The sequence below is a fragment of the Anabas testudineus genome, chromosome 17 (assembly GCF_900324465.2).
Source record: "Anabas testudineus chromosome 17, fAnaTes1.2, whole genome shotgun sequence".
Taxonomy (NCBI): Eukaryota; Metazoa; Chordata; class Actinopteri; order Anabantiformes; family Anabantidae; genus Anabas; species Anabas testudineus.
Window position 1 is genome coordinate 8,066,262 of NC_046626.1, and position 20,592 is coordinate 8,086,853.

Here is a 20,592-nt window from a genome sequence, read left to right on the forward strand (position 1 = left end):
CTGTTAAAGAACTTGGTCCAGTGGTAGATAGATTGATAATGGTGGAGGAGAGAGTGGTCGGACCATCAGCAGTGTTGTTTCTTTTTCTCCTCCCTAACAATGTAGACTTGAACTAGTGTTGTTGTAAAATAATCATCAAATAAAAACATTGCTTGGAGATCTTTATAATGAAAACGTCTCTATCTTTGCTGAATATACAGATCCTCACTGGGGTTGGGATGACCAAACTATGGGTGGTATCCAAAAATCAAAGTGTACAATACAAATCTCATCTATCAGATTTATCAGCACTGTAATTTATCAGTAACGTGAACTTATCTTGTTGTTTGCCCTTCAGGCAGTACTGAACTAATTTTAAAAAGAAGGTTGGAAAAATTTCTTATTTTGCCAATCTAACTCAATGAAACGTAAAAAAGCTAATTATACTTTTAAGAGGATTAATACATCTTTTTAAGTCTCACGAATAAAACCACAGGTGAAAAGTTGAGAGAAGGAAAAGACACCATAAAGTCAAAAAAACAAACAAACATCCAGACAATGAAAGAATGGAGAAAAGGTCGTATAACGAGAACAATTTTTAAAAACCAAAAAAAAAAAAAAAACCTAACAAAAGTGAACCTGCAGGGAGACAAAGAGTAAAGAAGTGAAGGAGACAGAAATAGAACAACGTAATCTGAAAAATAAAAAGCCTCATGGAGACATAAGCCATCCCCAATGAATAAGCAGGCCATTATCCTGAAGAATGACACCCTGGGGCGGTGATTATGCTGCTATTATATCTTTAACAGCGTGGTTTGTCAAAATGCACAGACCCCCACCCAAACCTGCCCACACTCAAACCACACACTCAAACACGTGCAGGGCAATCGGGCAACTCAGCCCCAAAGATGTCCCTCTTACTCTTTTGCCGCAGTAAACTTTACATGTCTCGCCCTGTGTGCGTGACATCAGCCTTTAACATATATTTGCCCCTCAGTGTGTGTAAATAACAGATGCACCTTAGCGGCCGCACGGAGGCAACGTCTCTGTTATGAATGACCGCTTTCTAAAAATCGGATAGAAGGGGATAATGATCTCACCAGATTAGCAGCCTTAATGTGGGTGTAACACCTCACCCTAACCTTGTTGTGTTTTATTACACCACATAAATGTGTTTGTCCTCGGCCAAGGGCATCCTAATTGTGTGACTGATAAGATGGTGGTGTGGCGATGCAGCAGAAGTGAATGTCCTTGTTATCCAGGGGAGGAATCTGTCCAGGTACACGGCAGGATTTCCTCCCATGGGGCTCTGAACCAGAGAACATAACATAGTACTCTTGTTCCAAATGTTCTCTCTTTTCTTAACACCCATCCCCCAAACACACACACACACGCCCTCAGGGTTGAACAGAGATTGCTATATCGTACTGCTGCAGGGTCAAGTGTGTTGAGCCCCTGATGCTGGATCAGGTGCTTCCATCTCTAACACTCAGGGCTGTATATTCACCACTAACACCATAACCACCTATTTATAGGCACAGACACCATCTCCATCTACTTTCCTTTAAGCAAGTGATGACACGTGTGTATTTGTGTGGATATGTGTGCATGGGGCTGCGCGAGTTCTGTAAAAATCCGTCACCTTCCTATAAATGCTATGACGCCCAGATACTTTAAACACGTGTCAAACAGTTTGTAGCCGTCTGAAGGGGGAAAAAAAAAAAAAAGTTAAGCTTTGCACATTTTTAAACAAGAAAGTTTTGTAACTGACCAGTTTGGTGTATCTCTTGCTTTGACTTCTCTTTTCTCTCTCTCTCTCTCTCTCTCTCTCTCTCTCACACACACACACACACACACACACACACACACACACACACACACACACACACACACACACAGACCCCTGGAGCAGCCACCCCACAACAAAAAAATCACAGTGTACCATTCAATCACTGCTTTTTTCTCCCTCCTCTCCATGGTTCTCTTAAAGGTTTTAACCATGGTGCGAATGAAAAGTGCCAGCGTTAGAAACCTCGGTCTATTGAGGAGGTGACAGGGTCTGCCAGAATATGATCCTAATCCTGTTTCCAGCATTCTTTTAGCCCACTGGCATTTCACCACATATTTTCTGAGCTGTCAAGCCGGGGGAAATCCCTCTAATAGTGCAGTGCCCAGATACACATCAAAGCCCTCCTGGAAAGCACCAGCGGGAACCTAACGGAGAGGGATGTACAAGTACAATCAGACTCACAGCTGCATGAACACAAGCAAATAAATAAATGAAATAAAAGAAGCAGACACTTGACTGGTGTCTATAATGTTTGAAGAAAATGCAGGACGTGATAGCTGAAGGTGTTGACGACACTGCTTTCCCTTTTCCCCTAAACTGCCTAACTTCTGTTAACATGTTAACTAATTCATGACGCATGACGCAGCAGAAACATAGATGCTTACAGAGACTGGACTTACAGGGTCAAAGAAAAGGAGTCATATTAAGAGACAGGCAACAGGTGGTTAAAGTGTGTATCCTGGGCCACCCTCCTTTAGTTCCACTTCATCTTCCATTTTCTTCTTGTCCTTTTTCTCTTAAACACCTCGACTGCCGTCTCACCCCTCCCCGGTTAATCTTCTTGGAGAGAAGAAAACCCCCATTCTCTCTCTTCTTAATCCGGCTGCAGCCTAAACCTATGGGTGCATTTCCAATGCGAGCTTCACTAAACTGAACGGGGAGCTCTCTAAGCCAGTTCACGGAGCATCGAGTCTGTCAGGGAATGCTTAGATCACGCATTGCAAAAGTGTCTGGTATATAAAGCTGGCCTGACATAATGTTGTGGAGAGTCTTCATTCAGTGTGTAAATATTATCAAATGTTACATAAAGGCAGGCCCGGGCTACAGCAGCTGTGATATAGAATATTGTTTAGTAAATTTAATGACTCGATGAAGTTAGAGCTACATTAGGTTCAAAATTGCCAATGCAGTGCTTTTGAAGCCACCGTTATGTTTCATACTGTGGCAAGAAAAAGTATGTATTTCAATGTGTCATATTCTAAAAGGTTCACATACTTTTTCTTGCCACTGTATGTCTGTGAGGTGCAGCCCTGCAATGAGCATCATTTCACGAAAACGAGTCTTCGAATGGTCCAGTATTTCACAAAACGCAAATATTGGAGGAAAGTAAGAACTGAATATAACTCTGCTTTGCCCATTTTTCATCTCCTCTTAAACACCTAATGATATTTATGGGAACCCCTTGACTAGGAAGCTAACTAAAACTAAATCCACATTGACCATCTACAACAGTAAATTTTACTCACCTGGAGAACTGACACTGTTATCACAATAATGATGTGATAATAATACAATTCAATGGTACCAGAAACCACGTTTAAACTACTATATTATATTGTATCCTACATTAGTTTTAGTTGAACCCAATCACTGGCAAATGCATGTATCATGTAACAGTATAACACTCATCAGTATAGAGAATGAGTATTTTTTAATCTTTAACCATAATTTGTGATGAGACATATTTAGTAGGTTTTAAATATTTTAATATGTTAAATTCTGGCCTTTTATTTGTAACAGAGCATTTGACTTAAATAAAAGCTCTGATTGTTTCTTCCACTACTGGTTCAGACAGAGACCTCAGAGAGTGTCTGCTGCTAGATTTGTTGATCGGTCCATAATGGTGTAAAACAACCAGAGACATAAAAGAGGATGTTTTCTCAGTATTGAAATATCTCTAACAGTTTACAGATTATAGATGGTTAATTAGCCCAACTCAACCAAATTATGAAACTAGGTATCTATGAAAAGTACATTTGAAAATTTTATCTTGGCAGATTGTAAATTGTCCTCTAGAGGAAAGAGATTAGACATTGTTTTAATACCAGATGTATTATTGTAGTATAGTTTCCTGAAAATACATCCATGTTTAATGAATTACACAAAAGAAAAAAAGGGAATTGATGAAAAACAAAAAAGTAAATGTATGCATGCTACATTCTCTCTGTGCGTCAGTACACTGTAACATGAGTTTCAGCTTCCTTTCACTAATGTCAATTACCAACTGGCTGCCTGTAAAGGTAAACAGGAATCAATAGGAATAAATGACCAAACTTCCAGCAGCTTGAATGTGGAAAAAACACAATATCTCATTTTTTTTTATCCACCAATGTCTGTGAAAAGCAGAGCATCCTGCTGGGCTCAGTCTACACAGAGCATGTGTGACAAAGACCCCCACCGGTGAAATCCCCTCTCTCCCATCGCCCGCTAGAACACACTCTGATCGGGTCTTCACCTCTGGGCTGGAAAAAAAAACAACCATAGCAGAAACAGCGGCATCTGCTTTAAACACACAGATTAAAGCCAAGAGACTGCCTGTGTATTTACTAGGCATAAAGACACCTGAATGTGAATCTCTGAACTATTAAAAGCACAAAACTGAATCATTGGCTTTAACCAATTCACACAAGTCCTGTAACTCCTGTAAGAAATGTTTCTTTTAAGAGATTTAAGTTTCACCCACTTTTCCTTTCTGCAGTTTTAATATATGCAGTTCATTCGTAATAGGCACACGTCCATTCACTTGGCAGCTTGCGTTGTGTAAGGTGAAAACATAAGACAATTACGGTGTTTTGCATCTTTATTGACAAAAATGTAACATTTAAATTGTATCTGAAAACACAACAGAACCATCGTTGTGTTGTCAAATCCATAATATTCATCTTTCTAATACACAGCATACATCTTCCTAACACAGGCTTACACATAGAAGCACAAATGCACAGCGCTTCACTGGCTAATTCAATAATAAAGCAGGCAGCCAGTCGAGTCTATAGACAGGCAGAATAGAGAGTAACTCATCTCTAACAGTCTGCCGTCTCCTGAGTGTTAAAACATGTAAATTTATGTAAGAGCCCATAGGAAACACATATTTACAATACGTTTAGGTAATCACAAGATGTGCGAATAGGCATTCAAGGCCCTGGAGATGAAAGCAGTCAATACAAAAATAGTTTTTATGTGTCATTAATTCCCTCTGCATTCCCTGATACATCCCCCTTTTACCGCAGTAATACAGTAATCACTCACAATCGCACAGAAAATTATCTGCAGTCATCTGTGGAATAAAAAAGCAGAGGGGCAAAACAGGGCGAGGCGTCCCATTTTAGCTCTCTGCTGCCTCTTTAATGTTCATCTGGGAGCCGCATGGCTGCCGTCCATCCCCGCATGGGGATGGGAGTCAGCTCCTGCACTTGGAGAAGCTTAATGACAGTAGGTTGTGGATGGTGGACTCGTTAGACACACACATACACACACACACACCTTTTTCACGCTACATTGCCTGGCCAGGACAACATAAAGGGTCATCGGCGGTGTGATGGAAAAAGGGGCACCTCTCAGATCACATTAGGGCATGATAAGAGAAAAACATTTCACTCTGAGTGATGTCAATGCAAAACAGAGTCAATCCAGCCATAATAATGAAAGTTTCACAGATTCAGATGTGAGAAGCCAAATGGTCAAAGACGTCATTACCTGTCTGTTCATTACGTCCGCCTTCCACATATATCGCATTATTAGGCAAAGCCATGAAACCTGACGAGTAACCATAGCACAAGTCCAACCCATTTTCATTGGGGAGTTAAAGAGAGCAAGTAATTCTGATGGAAATTTGTGTTTCAGTAATGTAATTCCCCAACATGAAATATTCAACTCTGTACCTGACACAGTACAGGAAAACACACACTGGATATCCTTTAACCTATACAGACATATGTTTAGTGTCCTCTAGTGGACAGAGACTAAATAAATAATCTACTCCCGTGATCTACTGTTGCCACCTATGGGAGATAAATGAAACTGTAAGTAAATACACAGGGTGGATGTTTCGGTGCCTGGTGCTGCCAACAATATCTGTTCAAGGATCCCAAAACTGAGGTTTTGTTGTGCCAGGTTCTTACAAGAGTCCAAAGGTCTCTGTGACAAACTGTAGTTCAGGGTGTTATAAGGGCATAGTTCGGGTCTATGCACAACTGCTACCAGATAATTCATTTATTCTGATAACTCTGTAGATGAGAATTAATCTGGAACAAGAGAGTCACTCAATACTTGCGAGTCCAGAGTGCGATATCATAATGACTCAAGTGTCCACAAGTTCACAGACAAACTGGTTCATCAGCCTATGTCAGCCTCTTTAGCTTGCACATGTAGATAGGCCCAAAGTTGGCAGCTAAATGCGGGACCACCATCTCACCCAGGTGGAGGTCAGGAGCAAAGTGAAAGGTTTTCTTAAACTTGTGTGTGAGGTGTCGCAGATTGACAACCTGATTGTAGATTTTTTCAGGACGAAGGGAAAAAAACAAACAGGGAAAAGTCAAATTATTTGATGTATTTAGGTTCCTGTGTTCACACTCAGGAGGTCAGAATGACTAATTATATATCTTTCACTATTCATGAATGTATCCGTTACATCACAGCATGTGTCTGACTAACCTCAAGGCGGATGCCGCGGTTCTCTTGAGCCAGGTAGATGGCCTGTTCCACCACACTCTGGTTCTGGATTTGAGAGAGCGTGCAGGTGGAGTACATGATCTCCCCACCTGGACACGCTGCTTCGATTCCTGCCCTGCAGGATAAACACAGCATTTGTTAATTTCAAGTGGAAATGTAATCAAATAAATGACACCATCTTTATATTTCCTTCAAAACCTACAGCAGCAGCTCCAACTGTAGCTGTGGCAGCCTCCGTCTCTCTGCCGTCCTGCCTTTACTGAATATATTGTTGTCATCCTCCAAGAGTGAATGTCTATCTGTGGTGCAGGGAACATCCACGAGGACCTAAAAAAAAAAGAAAGCACAAGGTAGACCAAGTGTTGGGATCTGGATAAATATGTGATTGATTCAGATACTATAATTCTATTATGTTTCTCAAAAGGATAAACATGGTTATGTAACAAAACTTACTCTGTCAAAAGTGTTCCTTTCAATATCCCCCCACTTGGTGCCATCAAAGGAGGTGATGCGCATGTTCTCATCTGTCAAATGTTCCTTAGGAATGTAGCTGTGGAGGACCTTTCTCAGTCTCAATGTCCGTGATACAGAGGAATCATTTAAACACAAAAACCCTTTGACATAAACAAACAGTGGATGGTTAGCAGCAACTGACTGACGGAGCTACAAGATTTACATTCACAGACACTGAAAAGGCAGCAAAAGGTTTGGCATGAGTCAGTTAACTTACTGATAGCCTGGGTCTGAAGTAAAGTTAGGGTCTTTCCTCCTGGAGCAGCACAGAGATCAAGCACATTGTGACCTTCTTGAACGTCCAGTGCAAGAGAAGGCAGCACAGACGCTGCATCCATCAGGTAATAACCCAGTAACCCATACCTGTCTGGTCTAAAGAAGACAAAATTCAATTTAATTCAAATTTATTTATATACAGTACAGAGAGAGGGAGACAGAGAGGAAGGAGCACAGCTAAGGGAGATATAAGAAACAAAAATGCCCATTTGAATCTAACTGCTTCTTGTCAACTACTGTACGTTTTTCAACAGCAAAAGTGAACATTTTGACTCAGATGCAGTTTTGCTCAATGATTGATAAACTCACCTCGCAGGCTTGAATCTTGTGATATCCCCTCTTGGAAATACTACACATTTTATGTTACTACTAAGTTGTAAAGGACATCGCTGCTGACCATCAACATCGGAGTTCTTTACAGAAACATCACTAAAGTCAACTTCAGATTCTGGCTGTGAGCATGACTGAGCTGTGGAAAAGATGAAGAATATAGAATTAATAATATGAACAGGAAGATACATCTTTTTAACAACAAAAAAATAAGTCTTAAAGCTTTCAGAGAAAACTGACGGGGATTCTTGCAGTGATTAATATATACTGTAGATTATACTGTTTTTCTACAAAGGAAAATTAATAATTCAGCACTGGCAGGTTTTCTGTCAACACTGGAAGTTCCCACTGACCCTCTGTATCTGTGTCACTGATGAAGTCTCTGCATCCCTGAACTTGGAGGTTTCCCAGCGCAGAATCACTGGAGAAATTGTTTATCAGGGCTCCGTATTTTCTCTCTGAGAGCAAGGCGACTCGGACTGATGGCCAGATCTGCCCCAGCTGGACACTGTAGGTGGCATCAAAGTGCTGCAGGGCCAGACTGGTTGGAGGATGCTTAGGACGTGTAGTAGCCTGTGTGTGAGGGAGGAAGGTCAAAACACAGATCTGAAATGTTAACTTTTCTTAATGACATGGTATTTATCTGTTACCTGACAGAATGACCAACTAAATAACAGCCAAAATAAGAAGGAGCAGGTTTTAGCAATAAACACGTGAAAGTCTAAGGTGTCTTTAAAGTACTGGTCATCTCCAAAAAGCAAGTTTTATTTCATTATCACAGAGTAGGCTTGATGTACTTGTACTTAGCAATCACATGCATTAACTGTATACATTTTTATTTAGTCACACAAAACACAACAGCAGACATTATCATTTATTATTAACGCTAAAAGCTACTATCATAAACTTGATTATTTAGGCTAAACACAGAAGACTTTTGAAGGGACATTGTAGCTGTGTGGCTAATTTTTCTTATCATTCATAACATAAAAGTCTGTTACACATCTGAGTGTGTCTAATTTCCTCCGATATTATATGTTGACAACATACCCATTTTTCTTTCACTCGGTTTCGTCTTGGCGTGAAATTCCTTAAATCTTTCACTTTTCTCAGTAGAAGTTTGACATCCATGAACATTGCCATCATGCTGTACGACAGTCTTTTAGGTCCGTGTTCGCACTGACAGACAAAACAAAAGTTCCGGACGCGTCAATGTTTTAGTGGGCGGGTCTTACAGTAAAGCATCAACAATTGGTCCAGAACAACGCCAATCATCGCTTTCCACCAATAGGAAACGTTATCCGGCGAGCCCGCTGATCGTTTCCTGCGTGTGACCGACCTCGCGTCCTTAACGCGAAGTGCTGCTGTCGAGCTGGAAGCTGCGTCTCTGTCGGGGTCTCTGGTGAATTCCTGAGTCGAAATCATGGTTTTCGAGAAGAAAATGCTCAAGCACGGCGACCCAGAGGACGAGGTAGTTATAAAGTCTTTACGCGTCTTTTCTAGTCGCCATTTAAAATGTGCAGCAGCCTGTCGAAGTTATGAAACTTTATGCAGCAACTGTTAGCTCGACTTCACTGGTGTGTTCAGTGTCAGCTGTGCTTAGTTAACTAAAGCTACGTTTAGCTGCTCAGACTTGATTATTTGGAGTTTAAAGGCTGAGTTAAGCTGGAAACTATACAATAACAAATGCAAAATGCCCCTCAAATTTAAATAACTATATGTTATACAGTACTTTTAGCAAGATTAATTGTTAAATTGCAATGTGACAGTCTAATGCAGTAGCTAGTAGCATTATAAAACCAAAGTAAAGTAAATATAATTGCATTGATCAGGAGGAAGAAGCTGCTGAAGAAGAGGAGGAAGAAGAGGAAGACATGGTGGTAAGTTAAAGATATTTAGTTTTAAGTTGTATTTATCTATATAAAAACTAACACATATTAAAGTAACATCTTGAATGACTGGTGTGTATAAGAATTACAGCTTTAAAGGAAAGAAAAGGGTAATATAACTAATTGAAAACATTTTTAAAGAAGTTACTTTATTCTACAAGTTGTGGTACAGTACAAATTCATGGCACTTTATTGTACTATGCGCTTTACACAATGTTCATGTTGAGTATTTGTAAGGTTTCTGCTTCAAGATGAGAACTGGACACTATTAACTAAACTAGCTAGCAGCAGTAGTGTTGAACACATCTAGCCCCCAGTTTCTCTCACGCACTACATTTTTCTTTGGTCCCTCTCAGGACCCTCTAGAAACAATCCGAGCAAAGTGTGAGGAGACTGAGCACTGTGTGCACTACAAGGAGCGTCTGGAGGTCTGTGAAGCCCGGGTAAACTCCAGGTCTGACACCACAGAGGAGTGCACAGAAGAACTCTTTGACTTCCTGCATGCACGAGACCACTGTGTAAGTGTGTGTATGAGACACGAAGAGAATGCAAATGGTCAAAAATACAATGCACCTTTAGTTTTTCTGTTAATGGACACAAGATCAGACTACTTTCTGATGCTTGATTTGTACAAGTCTACCAATGAGAATGCTAATTTTGTTCTCCTTTCTCATTATAGGTAGCACACAAGCTGTTCCACAATGTGAAATGAGCAGCGTGCCCAGATTCAGCCCCTGCAACTGTAGAATCTTTTTAACTACAGAAATTGCAAAAGAAACCCAACCTTTTTTTCTGGTGTATTAATGTAAATGAACTTTAGAGTTTCTAGACACGATTCATGTCATACTTTCTTTACACAGGCTACATTATTGTAGGTAAGAAGAAGTTTGTACATTAGGAGATGAAGCTTGTGTGGCCGATAAGATCCATCAAAGTTCAAAAAGGTTGTTCAGAGAAGGGCTCAGACTCATTCATAATGTGATCACCTCATATTCAAAAGTATGTTTTCTAATAACGGAGAGTCTTCATTCAGACTGGAAAAATGTTTCCTTGCATTTTCAGTTTTAGTTTGTCTTTACTAAAATATACAAATACCATGGTGAATCTGGTTTTGTCTCGTGAATATTTAGCTTACTGTCATATACATGTATTGGACATGAGTTTTATCTTGAAATGGGAGATAAAATAATGCACTTTGTAGCTTTTAGTAATGGTATGTTCCCTAACGTTTTCTTAATGTGAAGTTGTACATGTTTCAAAAGGCTTGATTAATGGTCGTTGTTATAACCAGGTATTTCTGCCTAATTTAAGCTTTGCTTGAATGTCATAACTAAATGACAGGGCACACTGCCACTAGAAGGATGTGCAGTATCAGATTCAGTTCATATCTGTAAAGACGTCCCTTCACAATTTATCACTAAATTAAGATAGTGTGACTGCAAAAGGCAGGAATACATTTGTTTACCACTTTAACGCTTGGTTTCACTTTTCGCTCACCTTTTTATAAACTAAGACACTTAGAAGTGACAAATTATGTACAAAATTATAAGTTGGCCAAAACTTTATTTGAACACACTTAAATCATGATAATAAATAATTAAAAGCATAATAAAAATAAGCTCTAAAAAAAATAAAATAAAATAATGAACACATGGTGGCAGTGTGACATCAAGTACTGCCAGTTAAAAGGATCCTTGAGGTAGAAACTTAATGATCATGTCTCTGGTTGCAGTCGTTTAGAGAAAAATACTGTCACCAGAAGAAAAACATGCACACAGTGCACAACGTTACAGCAGTGGGATTCTCCTGCTCCAGGAGTTTTATTTATTCCAGTTTCCAACAAAATCATCCATGGAGGCCTGTGGAGATAGTGATTTTATGGTTTAGTCGTCTGTGATAATGTTTTTAAAATATACACTGACTGGTCACTTTATTAGGTACAATCTAAAGTAATCCAAGAACAGCAGCTCTGCTGTGAATTCTACTTTTACCAGGTTCCGACAGCAGCTGGATAGTGTTGTGGTAAGATCACTGCCTTCCATTCAGGAGACTGGGGTTCAAATCACAGTCCTTAACCAAGACCTTCTTATACCTACCCTGCTTTTGCCTTGTAAGACACTTTTGATAAAACGGTCTGCCATATATGTAAATGTAGAAGGCAAAGGCAGGGTAAGCTAGGACCCCTACTGGAGGTGGGTTACAGCTGGGATTCAAACCCCAGTCTCCCTCATGGTGTGCCACACAACTCCAGACAAAAGGAAATTGTGCATTTAAAAAAATAAAAAAAAATTAAGGTTTTCTACAGGTTATATAAAAATAGAGCAACCAGCCAGTAGAAGCTTTGCACCCACCTGCATGAGCAGCCTCTCCTTCCTCAGTCTCTTGTAAAATACGAGAACATCTGGATCTGCTCGCACCACCCGGGGGTCAAAGTCCATTACTCTCAGACCTTCAAGGCTCCGAGCACGAGACAGGGCCACATAGGCCTGTCCGCTTTCAAACACACGTGCCAGGGAGATTTCCACACAGTCCAGTGTCATTCCCTAAAAGAAGTGTATTTACAGGTCAAGATGAACCAATATGGTGGCATGGAAACCAGTAGAATTTCCTACTCCTACTTTCTCATTTGAAGTGAGCATCAATGAGAAAACTGTGGTACTTATGAATTCAGGGCATCATCTACTAGGAACAGAGTCTTATATTTAAGTGAACACAATCTAGTTTCTTTCATCTTCCCTCTTTTTTTTTTTTTTTTTATTTTATTTTAACATCAGAGCAGTAACATTGAAAAGATTGAGTGAGCCTCTGGGACAAGACACAAACAATTAAAGCAATAAGCAATTTTTAGCCCTCTAAATGGTGACAACAACTGCAGTAGAACTTAAAAAAACAACAAAAAAAAAAACCCACTATTTTCAGGCTAGTCATCAACTGAATCATTTGAGAGGAATCCACATTAACGTCTGGTACCCCATGGCAACACTGAACAATGTCTTCCTCAGTGTGGCTCTGAACCTGTGCTCACCTGGCTCTTGTGGATGGAGATGGCCCAGGCCAGTTTGAGTGGCAGCTGCTGCCGACTAAGGTGGATCCCACCACCGGATTTGAACACCCAGCGCTCTGGCTTTAGCACCTCTGTAACACCACACAGGAAACGCACATGCGGGAGTCCTGAAGAAACGGGGAGTGAGTCAGTAGGTCTGTACCACTGTGGCACTTTTCATATCCTGTCTACATAGTCTGTATGGAAGATTTTCAAACTACAACATGCAACTTGAGCAGTTTTCTGCCAGATTTGTAAATGTTAAACAAAATGTAATTTTGGTGCTTTAATAGAATTTCTTGTTTTAAGATAATCAGGTATTTAGAGACAGACCATGTTTCCCAGACTCGAAAGCAACCACAACCCCTCGCGCTCCATTCACCAGACCTCGGGTGACATCCAGGTTCTTGGCCAGCATGACCTTAAAAGTAGAAGCACCAAAAATCTCAAATCACATCTTCGCCCAAACTGAGCGCAGTACTTAACTCACATCAAACAGACATTTTGTAAACACTGTATGCCAAACAGCACAGGGTACAGAGAACATGGAAGCATGGAGCATTTTTGCAGTCCTACCTGAGCCCCCACTTTGAGCTGGATCACTCTGCTGACAGGACTGTGAGCATCCATAGTCTTCACCAGGGCTGGGTCACTGTCGAGTGCCTCAAACACACGCACTGGACCTAAATGACAGGAAGATTTGCTGAGTTGGTTTATATATGGATTGTGCAGGCAGTTTCACACACAAAATGATGTTTACAGCAAATACACCCAAATCATATTTTGCAAATGTTCATGTGAGGATTCTGAAGATCTTCTCCTGAATCCTGAAGCTCCTCCCAACACCATCATTAGTGTGCGAGTGGGTGTATGGGTGCATGAGAGTCAACATTATAAAGAGCTTTTTGGTAATGATAAGATAGAAAAGCACTACGTAGGTTAAAACCATTTAAATGTTAAATGTAGTATGAAACCACAAACATGAAAAATGGCAAATGTATTTAGTTTGGCCTAATGCACCAAAAACGTAAATTCAGCCAAAAAAAATAAAATAAAATAAAAATAAAAGAAATTATATTTAACTTCTGAACCAACACTCTCCACTCTGATGCAATTAGTGTTTACAAAGTAAAAGTAAAGCATAACAGGAAATAACAGGAGTCAGAAAGCCGGTGGCATCCAGTTGATGTTGAAAACATCTCGAGGTGACAGGTTTGCCACATGAGTCAAGCTGTGGATGACGCATTTCACCTGCATCTAAGCCAAACAAATTAATACCCACTTCTAGCTGGAAAAGTATATAATTGTACATAGAACAGAATGGATCCATTCAAACCTGGCAATTGCTGGAGTTTGTTCTCGTTTGTGAGCTCCACATCATCCTTGTGTGTGCAAAGCCTGGTTGCAAGGATACCGTCCCTCTCAATGTTATGGTAGGCGCTCTCTATCAGCTTAGCAGTGACTTCCTCTGTCACCCTGAATGTTGTTAAAGTAGAAAACCTTTCAAAAACTTCTTTTGCAGCAGAACAAAAAAATAAATAAACGGCTGTAAATGCATTTATGTAACCTCAATAACTGGACAACACATGAAAATGCACACTTTGTGTTCAACACTACCACCACATTAGCTGCCCAAAATTTAATTTGGTGGTGATGTAACTTAGAAATAAACAGTGTCCCTAATTTTACCTGCCCACCCTCACTGCCTGCAGGAGAGAGATGAACGACTGGTCCGTTTGCCTTCTCACTTCTGTTAGCTCCATGTTGACCTGAATGACCTTACGCCAACTCCTGGCCTGAAGGTTGATAGATGGAAAGGGCCTTGTTAAATAACATCCATTAATGCTTTTCAGGTAATAAGCAAAGAGTCTTTCCACCAATAGGAAACCTGTAATGGGTCAGACACTGACCCATTAAAACAACAGAGACAATTCTGGATATAATGACTCAGGACAGTAATAATACGTGTACTCAGATTAACCTAATGGCACAGGAACGCAGTTCCAGTTTGTGGAACAGCAGAGCACAGCTTTTTACTTCTTGTTACATAACACTAGTGCACAAAACTAATTCCTATTAGCAGCAACAGCTCAAACTGTTCTGCAGAGTTGAACAAATGCCTTATAAACCCATTTTTAAAGCAGGTTATGGGTCATTGAATTGTTTGAAGTTTTTTTTAGAATTTCAGTGTAAAATAAATCTAATGACCTGACACATTACTCACATAATACATTACCAATCAAAAACTCAAACAGGGAAGCCCTGGGGTGCACCACTGTCTGACCTGGAAACAGAAGCTGGCCTTTTCCTTTCCTTTAGAAACAGGAGGCAGCTGAAGGAAGTCACCGCAGACGATCAGCTGGATGCCTCCAAATGGCTCAGTAGACCTTCTCACTGACCTATAAGAGAGCAGTGAGTGATGTGCATTTCTGAAGATGAATATGAATTTATGTATAATTCTTACTACAACCAACTAATCTTTGTCTTTAAATAATCTGATAATTATTTTTAATTGCTTTGAGTACAAAATAACAACATGCCTGTTACTATTTCACAATACTCATGGTGATGTCGTGCCAGAGAACTTTCTCCTATTGCTAGGTACACAGCAGTAAAGTGATCATAAATATTAAACTCATTATCAAATAAAATAAATAAATCAGCAGACCATCACAGCGGATATTACAATAAATCATGTTTCAATCTTCCATCATGTCTTCTGTCCTAATTGAATCCAGTTGCAGCACGTCTCTTTAGAATACAGCAAACGCCTTTTAAAAGGAATCTCTAATTTCTTGGCTTTATCTCGTAGAGAATAAACTTCCTTTCAGTTCAGACTGACGAGTTTCTAAGGTAAGCTATTTTTATTGGCTAGTTTTAACGCAAATTTACATTGACAGGTCCTTCTTCCATTGGTGGAAAAGTCAAACAAACTAAAATTATTAGTTTACTGGACATTAACTTTTTAAAGGTGTTTTAGCACCTGCAAGAGCATACATAATCAATTTAAGACCATTTAAAGTTTAACACTGATTGAGTAGCAAATGGTAGTTGAACTTGAATGAAAGTACATTGTATCACAAAATGTAAATACTCAGACACAAATATTTCAAACAGGTACTAGAGTACTCAAGTAAATTTACTTTTATAATTACTTCTCACAACTAGTTGTAAAATAATATCAGGAAAACAAATTTAAAAAAAGAAAGTTTCATCATTATGCATCGAAAAAGACAATTTGAGTTTTATGCAGCCAATGATTTTTATTTTATTTAACCTTTGATTCTACTTTACAGTTACATAGGAATCAAATACCTACCTGTCTTAAGCCATAATATACTTCAATAAACATAATGCCAAGCCCAAAAATAGCTGAGGTTATGTGAACTGAGATTTTTCTGTATCATAAGTGCTTTTATACTGATGCTGAACTCAGCTGCGATGTCCAGCTTTGCACTTCCTCTCACCTCGCAACAGACTCCAGCTTATCAAAGAACTGCGCCTCCACCATGGAGATCTCGTCGATGATGAGGTGTCGACAACTAGTCCAGTGCTGCAGCACTCCGGGTCTCTGAGCCAACTCGATACACTGCTCCAGTGGGGCAGAGCCTGAGCCAATACCTGTAAGTAGCACAAAAGACGACAGACAGACAGAGACAGATGGTCAGAGGAGACAGAAAATGAATAACTTGCAAATACTCGGTTCAAACCCTCAACTGTATATTGAGATTTAATTAGAAACGTTTGTTAATATGGAAAAACACCCGACACCCCTCCATGATTATATTAAAGTTTCAGGATCTGAAAATTGCCATCACACAGACATTGCAACAGAGTCAAAGGCTGCAGCTGTGAATGACTATTAAAATGGCTATTTTTATATTTGAAGATTTGCTGTTTTTAGAATTAAATATATACGGAGATATATCTACTGGTAAGATTTCAAAACAGTGCTTTTCATCATTAGGACAGAAAAACCCATTTGTGTGTTATTTTAAAAAGAATCTTTTTGAGAAACCAGCAGAACAATTACTGACCAATTACTTGGATAAGCCAAGACTTGTTGATGTTGTGGATATAACCTCTGCACTTCCATAACTGCAAAAGGTGTGCTTTATTTATACAGCAATTATGTAGAATCCATTTAATCTTTTCCGAAGCACAATAACTGACCTGCAAAGTTGTGCAATGTTGTTCCTCCAATGTGACATGCTGCTACTCCTGTGCTAGCTGTGGCAAATGTGCTCTTTGGAGGAAGAGATCCCACGATTCGTTTGAGCAAGAAGGACTTTCCTGTACCTGAAAAGAAACATTTAAATGAAAACAATTAGACACATAGCAGTTAAAGACACATATCCATGACTGTGATATGAACACATTAAGGTCATATAATTAAAGTCTGAGTGAGATGATGTATGCTACATATTCATTTTGGTGGAAATTTAATGATATATGTCGAATTATCTGTTTTAGATGTGCACTTGTCACCTAATTTTCTGTTGTACACTTACCTGCGCTTCCAGTGAAGAAGACGTTCTTGCCACTCAGCACTGCACTGAGGACAGCGGCCTGTTCTTTATTCAGCTTACGGGATGGCAGAGACAGGATGGGCTTCTTACTTGGGTTGGCCTTCACCTGGAATAAGAAACAAAGACGCATCACTTTTAATCATATTTACTGTGCACAATGTGGTCGAAGAGTAATACGAGCCGACACGTACAGTAAGACAGATTAGAGACCTAATTAAGGAGCCATCTATCAAAACATCATGTACGTAATGTGAACTTTAAACAGAGTGATGTTCCTCTGTGTGTGTGTGTGTGTGTGTGTGTGTGTGTACACACAACTCACTGGGCTGAAGTTACAGTCACTCCTCTGCCTTTTGACCTGCTGTCCAGTTCCTGCCACAGTCATCTTATTGGTGCGGTCTGACAGGCCTTTGGGTGCCACTTTGCTTCTCAGCTCGTTGACCTTCTGGATGTCTTTTTGCTGCAGGGGGCTGATGGCCTCGAAGCTGCGGGGCAGACCAGCTTTGAGTTTCTCTCTGTCACTCAGAGGCTTGCTGCTCTGCCAGGCCTGGTGTTTGATGCTCAGGGTTTTGAGGAAGAGACTCAGCTGGTCAGGGGGACAGTTGGAGATGAGCACCTGGATGTTTTCGGGGAGCAGTTTCACGGTGCACTTCCCATCTCTGGAGAACTTGGTGAAAAGTTTGAACTCTTTCAGGAGGTAACTTTGCGGGACTTTTCCGTCGTGTATCCGCAGGATAATCTCCTGGAACTCATTCCGGCCCAGAACAACAGAGGCTTTTCGGATGACCTTCCTCCGGGTCGCCTGACCGGAGGTGTTGAGCTGCTCCACAGTTACACAGCACTGCAGCTGGGCACCGTCCTCTCCAGGCATCATTGCAACAACCCTCTGCCAAATCCAATAGTTGATATTCATTAATGCATGACTAGCAGTGTCTCAAATCAATCTAGTACCACAAAGCATCAAATAGGAAACGGTACTTTCACTGAAAACAAAGTGTTTCTATCAATAAACACAAACATCCAGAGGTAGATCCATCTGTCTACCCCGATTAAAGTGAAGCCATTTCATTTAACTCTCTGGTAAAAAGCAAACTTTGACTGTAGCTGCAGAAAAACGGGTATCCCAACACTCACCTTTTCGTTAAATAAGTAACTAAAGGAAGTAATCTTTGTCTCGTCCCTTCTCCGAGCAGCTGCTCCCCGACTTCAGGACGCGAAACAGCCCATTTTCAAATTGTCAACGCTGCAAATCAGCCAATGGCAGCGCGACGCTCCTGGCCAATCACAGACAGGGGATTTAACAACGCGTCCAATCAGAAACGAGAAAAGACGCCATTACATTTTCACCGACCAATCGCCTGGATTATGACTAGAGACGTCATATATGTGGGAAATACACATGGCTACCCGGAAATGGCTTAAACTTTGCCTGTGAAGCACAAAGGGAAATGATTGAAACGATTGATTATCATGCTTGTGAGGACCACTTTTATTTCTCGTGACTGACTGAACGATCTGATGCCCTTTAGGCGATGTAGTAAAAGCCTGTAGCTCACAGTGCGTGAAATTACACCAACCCGTGGACATGTGACTTGTACTGTAAAGTCAGAAAACAATCAGGATACTACATCGGATTTAAAAGGACAAAGATTCTTATCACGACGTAGTCTACCTATTACTTTAAATCACAATAATATTTTTGAATAAACAAACGCTGGCAGACAAAGATGATCATATCTTATGACAATCATACAAATAATTCCAAGATAATATATACAAAACAAACAAAAAAACATACAGCCATGTTTCCAAATGTTCTATATTATCAACCAACCGATATATAGGCTCTATATTAGCTATTACTAATATTCAAATAATATGATACTTATTTATAAAATGTAATCATATTGTAAAACTGCATGACTGGTTGTGTTTTTTACTACCCAGGAAGCAGGTAAATCTTTCTTTGATTGACCAAAAGTTGGATTCAAATCTTATTAAAACAACAATCACGTTCTGAGTTTTTGCTAAGTAAAGATCCCAAACCAGAAAGACTCCATAATGTAAGATGCAGATTAATTAATAGATTGATGCTGACAGGCAGCAAGTAAGCATCAAAGCCTTAATGGTTGCACAAGCTGTGTTTGCCATGTAGCATTAATACATAAGTTCAACTTTAATCCAAACATCTTTTGAAAATTCTCATAATTACATAAATTTAGTATTTGCTGTAATTTTGTCTCGGTTGTTATCAGAGGACTGCTATCAGATTAACGCCGTCATTGTTGGGTAGACAGCTTGTGAAGAGAGCTGACCATGTTGCAAAAGGCAAACGTTAATAAAAATGTGCTTTTTGACAATATTAACCACTGTGTCACATTTACTGTATGTAAATATTGTTGGATCAGCATGGTGACATACTTTGACTAGAAGTTTGTTAGAGTTGCTGGATTAGCACTTAAATTCTAGATACACTGTCATAGAGCAGCTTCTCACATACAATTCCCAGGTTCAAAACTGTAGCAAAAAACTAACAAGGTCAGATAAATATTATTACAAATCATAAAAAAACTTAGTGTGGAAAAGCTGCACTTTCACAGAGTAGACCACCATCAGTGGTCACATTTAGCTCTCTGTACTCTGAATCACATGATGTGTCTGGACAAAGAGAGATCAGCTGGAAGAGTAAAAATTGCTGTGTGACAAAATTGAAATCTACAGTGCTTGTGTTAATGGGAACAATTTCAAGTTCAACTCTAATTCATACAACTTCAAAAGACAAATCTCAAAATTTCATAAGCCTATCATCACTAAATCACAACAGCTGTCAGTGGAGTTTAAACCCATGTCTCTGTAGGAAACTGCAATCTGAAAGTAGCACCTTTAACTCCTTAATTTTCCTGACTGACTAAACCATATGTTGTCCATCCCAAAGCACAAAAAAATGAGTATGAATGCTTACTCAGTAGACTTACTCAGATACGTACATTACATATGTTTAAACATACAACCATAAATGAATAAAAAATCCTCATATACAAATATTTATATTGCATTTACATTTACATTTAGTCATTTAGCAGATGCTTTTATCCAAAGCGACTTACAAGTGAGGAACAAGGCAAGCAAACAAAATCTATATATATTGTATATATATTGTTTTCTTATGTATTTCAGTTTTTGCAAAGGAAGGTCAATGTGTGTCTTTGACTTTATCAGAACTGGATGAAAGATGATCTCCACTGAAAAGTTACTGTGAACATTTCCAGGGGGTTAGAAGAAATACATTTTTAGTGCATTAGAAAGTTTCCATCTTGGAGATTATTCATGAGGATAAAACAATTGTGTTATGAAAAGCAACACATTCTGCGTCATCCTTTATCAGTTCAGTTGGTTAACATTTGAACTGTAAAGGGATGAAATGTTGCGGTGCGGGTTGTTGACTCTGGTATGGAGGGTTTAGTTGATATGGTATATGTATAGTAAACACTGGCCTTTGATATGGCTGCAGAT

At 39.6% G+C, this 20,592-nt stretch overlaps 3 protein-coding genes across 3 annotated transcripts; 1 reads left to right on the forward strand and 2 right to left on the reverse strand.

The window, feature by feature from the left end:
• Nucleotides 1–4,411: 4,411 nt before the first annotated feature.
• nsun4 (NOP2/Sun RNA methyltransferase 4) lies at nucleotides 4,412–8,781 on the reverse strand. The gene is made up of 8 exons (XM_026373580.2): nucleotides 8,669–8,781; nucleotides 7,972–8,191; nucleotides 7,598–7,757; nucleotides 7,230–7,384; nucleotides 6,953–7,113; nucleotides 6,702–6,826; nucleotides 6,482–6,614; nucleotides 4,412–6,312 (listed from the first exon to the last, which is right to left on the reverse strand). The coding sequence occupies exons 1-8, from the start codon at nucleotides 8,762–8,764 to the stop codon at nucleotides 6,169–6,171; spliced, it is 1,194 nt and encodes a 397-aa protein (XP_026229365.1). The 5' UTR covers nucleotides 8,765–8,781; the 3' UTR covers nucleotides 4,412–6,168.
• Nucleotides 8,782–8,940: 159 nt separating this feature from the next.
• LOC113172499 (cytochrome b-c1 complex subunit 6, mitochondrial-like) lies at nucleotides 8,941–10,611 on the forward strand. The gene is made up of 4 exons (XM_026375489.1): nucleotides 8,941–9,089; nucleotides 9,451–9,498; nucleotides 9,864–10,025; nucleotides 10,187–10,611. The coding sequence occupies exons 1-4, from the start codon at nucleotides 9,042–9,044 to the stop codon at nucleotides 10,217–10,219; spliced, it is 291 nt and encodes a 96-aa protein (XP_026231274.1). The 5' UTR covers nucleotides 8,941–9,041; the 3' UTR covers nucleotides 10,220–10,611.
• Nucleotides 10,612–10,714: 103 nt separating this feature from the next.
• Nucleotides 10,715–18,344, reverse strand: pif1 (PIF1 5'-to-3' DNA helicase homolog (S. cerevisiae)). Its single transcript, XM_026375488.1, has 13 exons — nucleotides 18,214–18,344; nucleotides 17,402–17,965; nucleotides 17,062–17,185; nucleotides 16,724–16,849; nucleotides 16,018–16,171; nucleotides 14,835–14,949; nucleotides 14,240–14,346; nucleotides 13,887–14,026; nucleotides 13,127–13,233; nucleotides 12,884–12,971; nucleotides 12,533–12,678; nucleotides 11,859–12,050; nucleotides 10,715–11,366 (listed from the first exon to the last, which is right to left on the reverse strand). The coding sequence occupies exons 2-13, from the start codon at nucleotides 17,951–17,953 to the stop codon at nucleotides 11,328–11,330; spliced, it is 1,890 nt and encodes a 629-aa protein (XP_026231273.1). The 5' UTR covers nucleotides 17,954–17,965; nucleotides 18,214–18,344; the 3' UTR covers nucleotides 10,715–11,327.
• Between the last annotated feature and the right edge of the window lie 2,248 nt (nucleotides 18,345–20,592).

Coding starts and splice junctions, on each gene's coding strand:
- pif1 (XM_026375488.1), bottom strand. CDS start 17,953: ATGATGCCTGGAGAGGACGGTGCCCAGCTGCAGTGCTGTGTAACTGTG. Junction 16,850..17,061: donor CTTCTTCACTGGAAGCGCAG/GTAAGTGTACAA, acceptor GTTTCTTTTCAG/GTACAGGAAAGTCCTTCTTG. Junction 12,679..12,883: donor TTTCGAGTCTGGGAAACATG/GTCTGTCTCTAA, acceptor CCGTTTCTTCAG/GACTCCCGCATGTGCGTTTC.
- nsun4 (XM_026373580.2), bottom strand. CDS start 8,764: ATGATGGCAATGTTCATGGATGTCAAACTTCTACTGAGAAAAGTGAAA. Junction 7,385..7,597: donor ACAAGATTCAAGCCTGCGAG/GTGAGTTTATCA, acceptor TGTCTTCTTTAG/ACCAGACAGGTATGGGTTAC. Junction 6,827..6,952: donor AAAGGAACACTTTTGACAGA/GTAAGTTTTGTT, acceptor TTTTTTTTTTAG/GTCCTCGTGGATGTTCCCTG.
- LOC113172499 (XM_026375489.1), top strand. CDS start 9,042: ATGGTTTTCGAGAAGAAAATGCTCAAGCACGGCGACCCAGAGGACGAG. Junction 9,499..9,863: donor AAGAAGAGGAAGACATGGTG/GTAAGTTAAAGA, acceptor GGTCCCTCTCAG/GACCCTCTAGAAACAATCCG. Junction 10,026..10,186: donor TGCATGCACGAGACCACTGT/GTAAGTGTGTGT, acceptor TTCTCATTATAG/GTAGCACACAAGCTGTTCCA.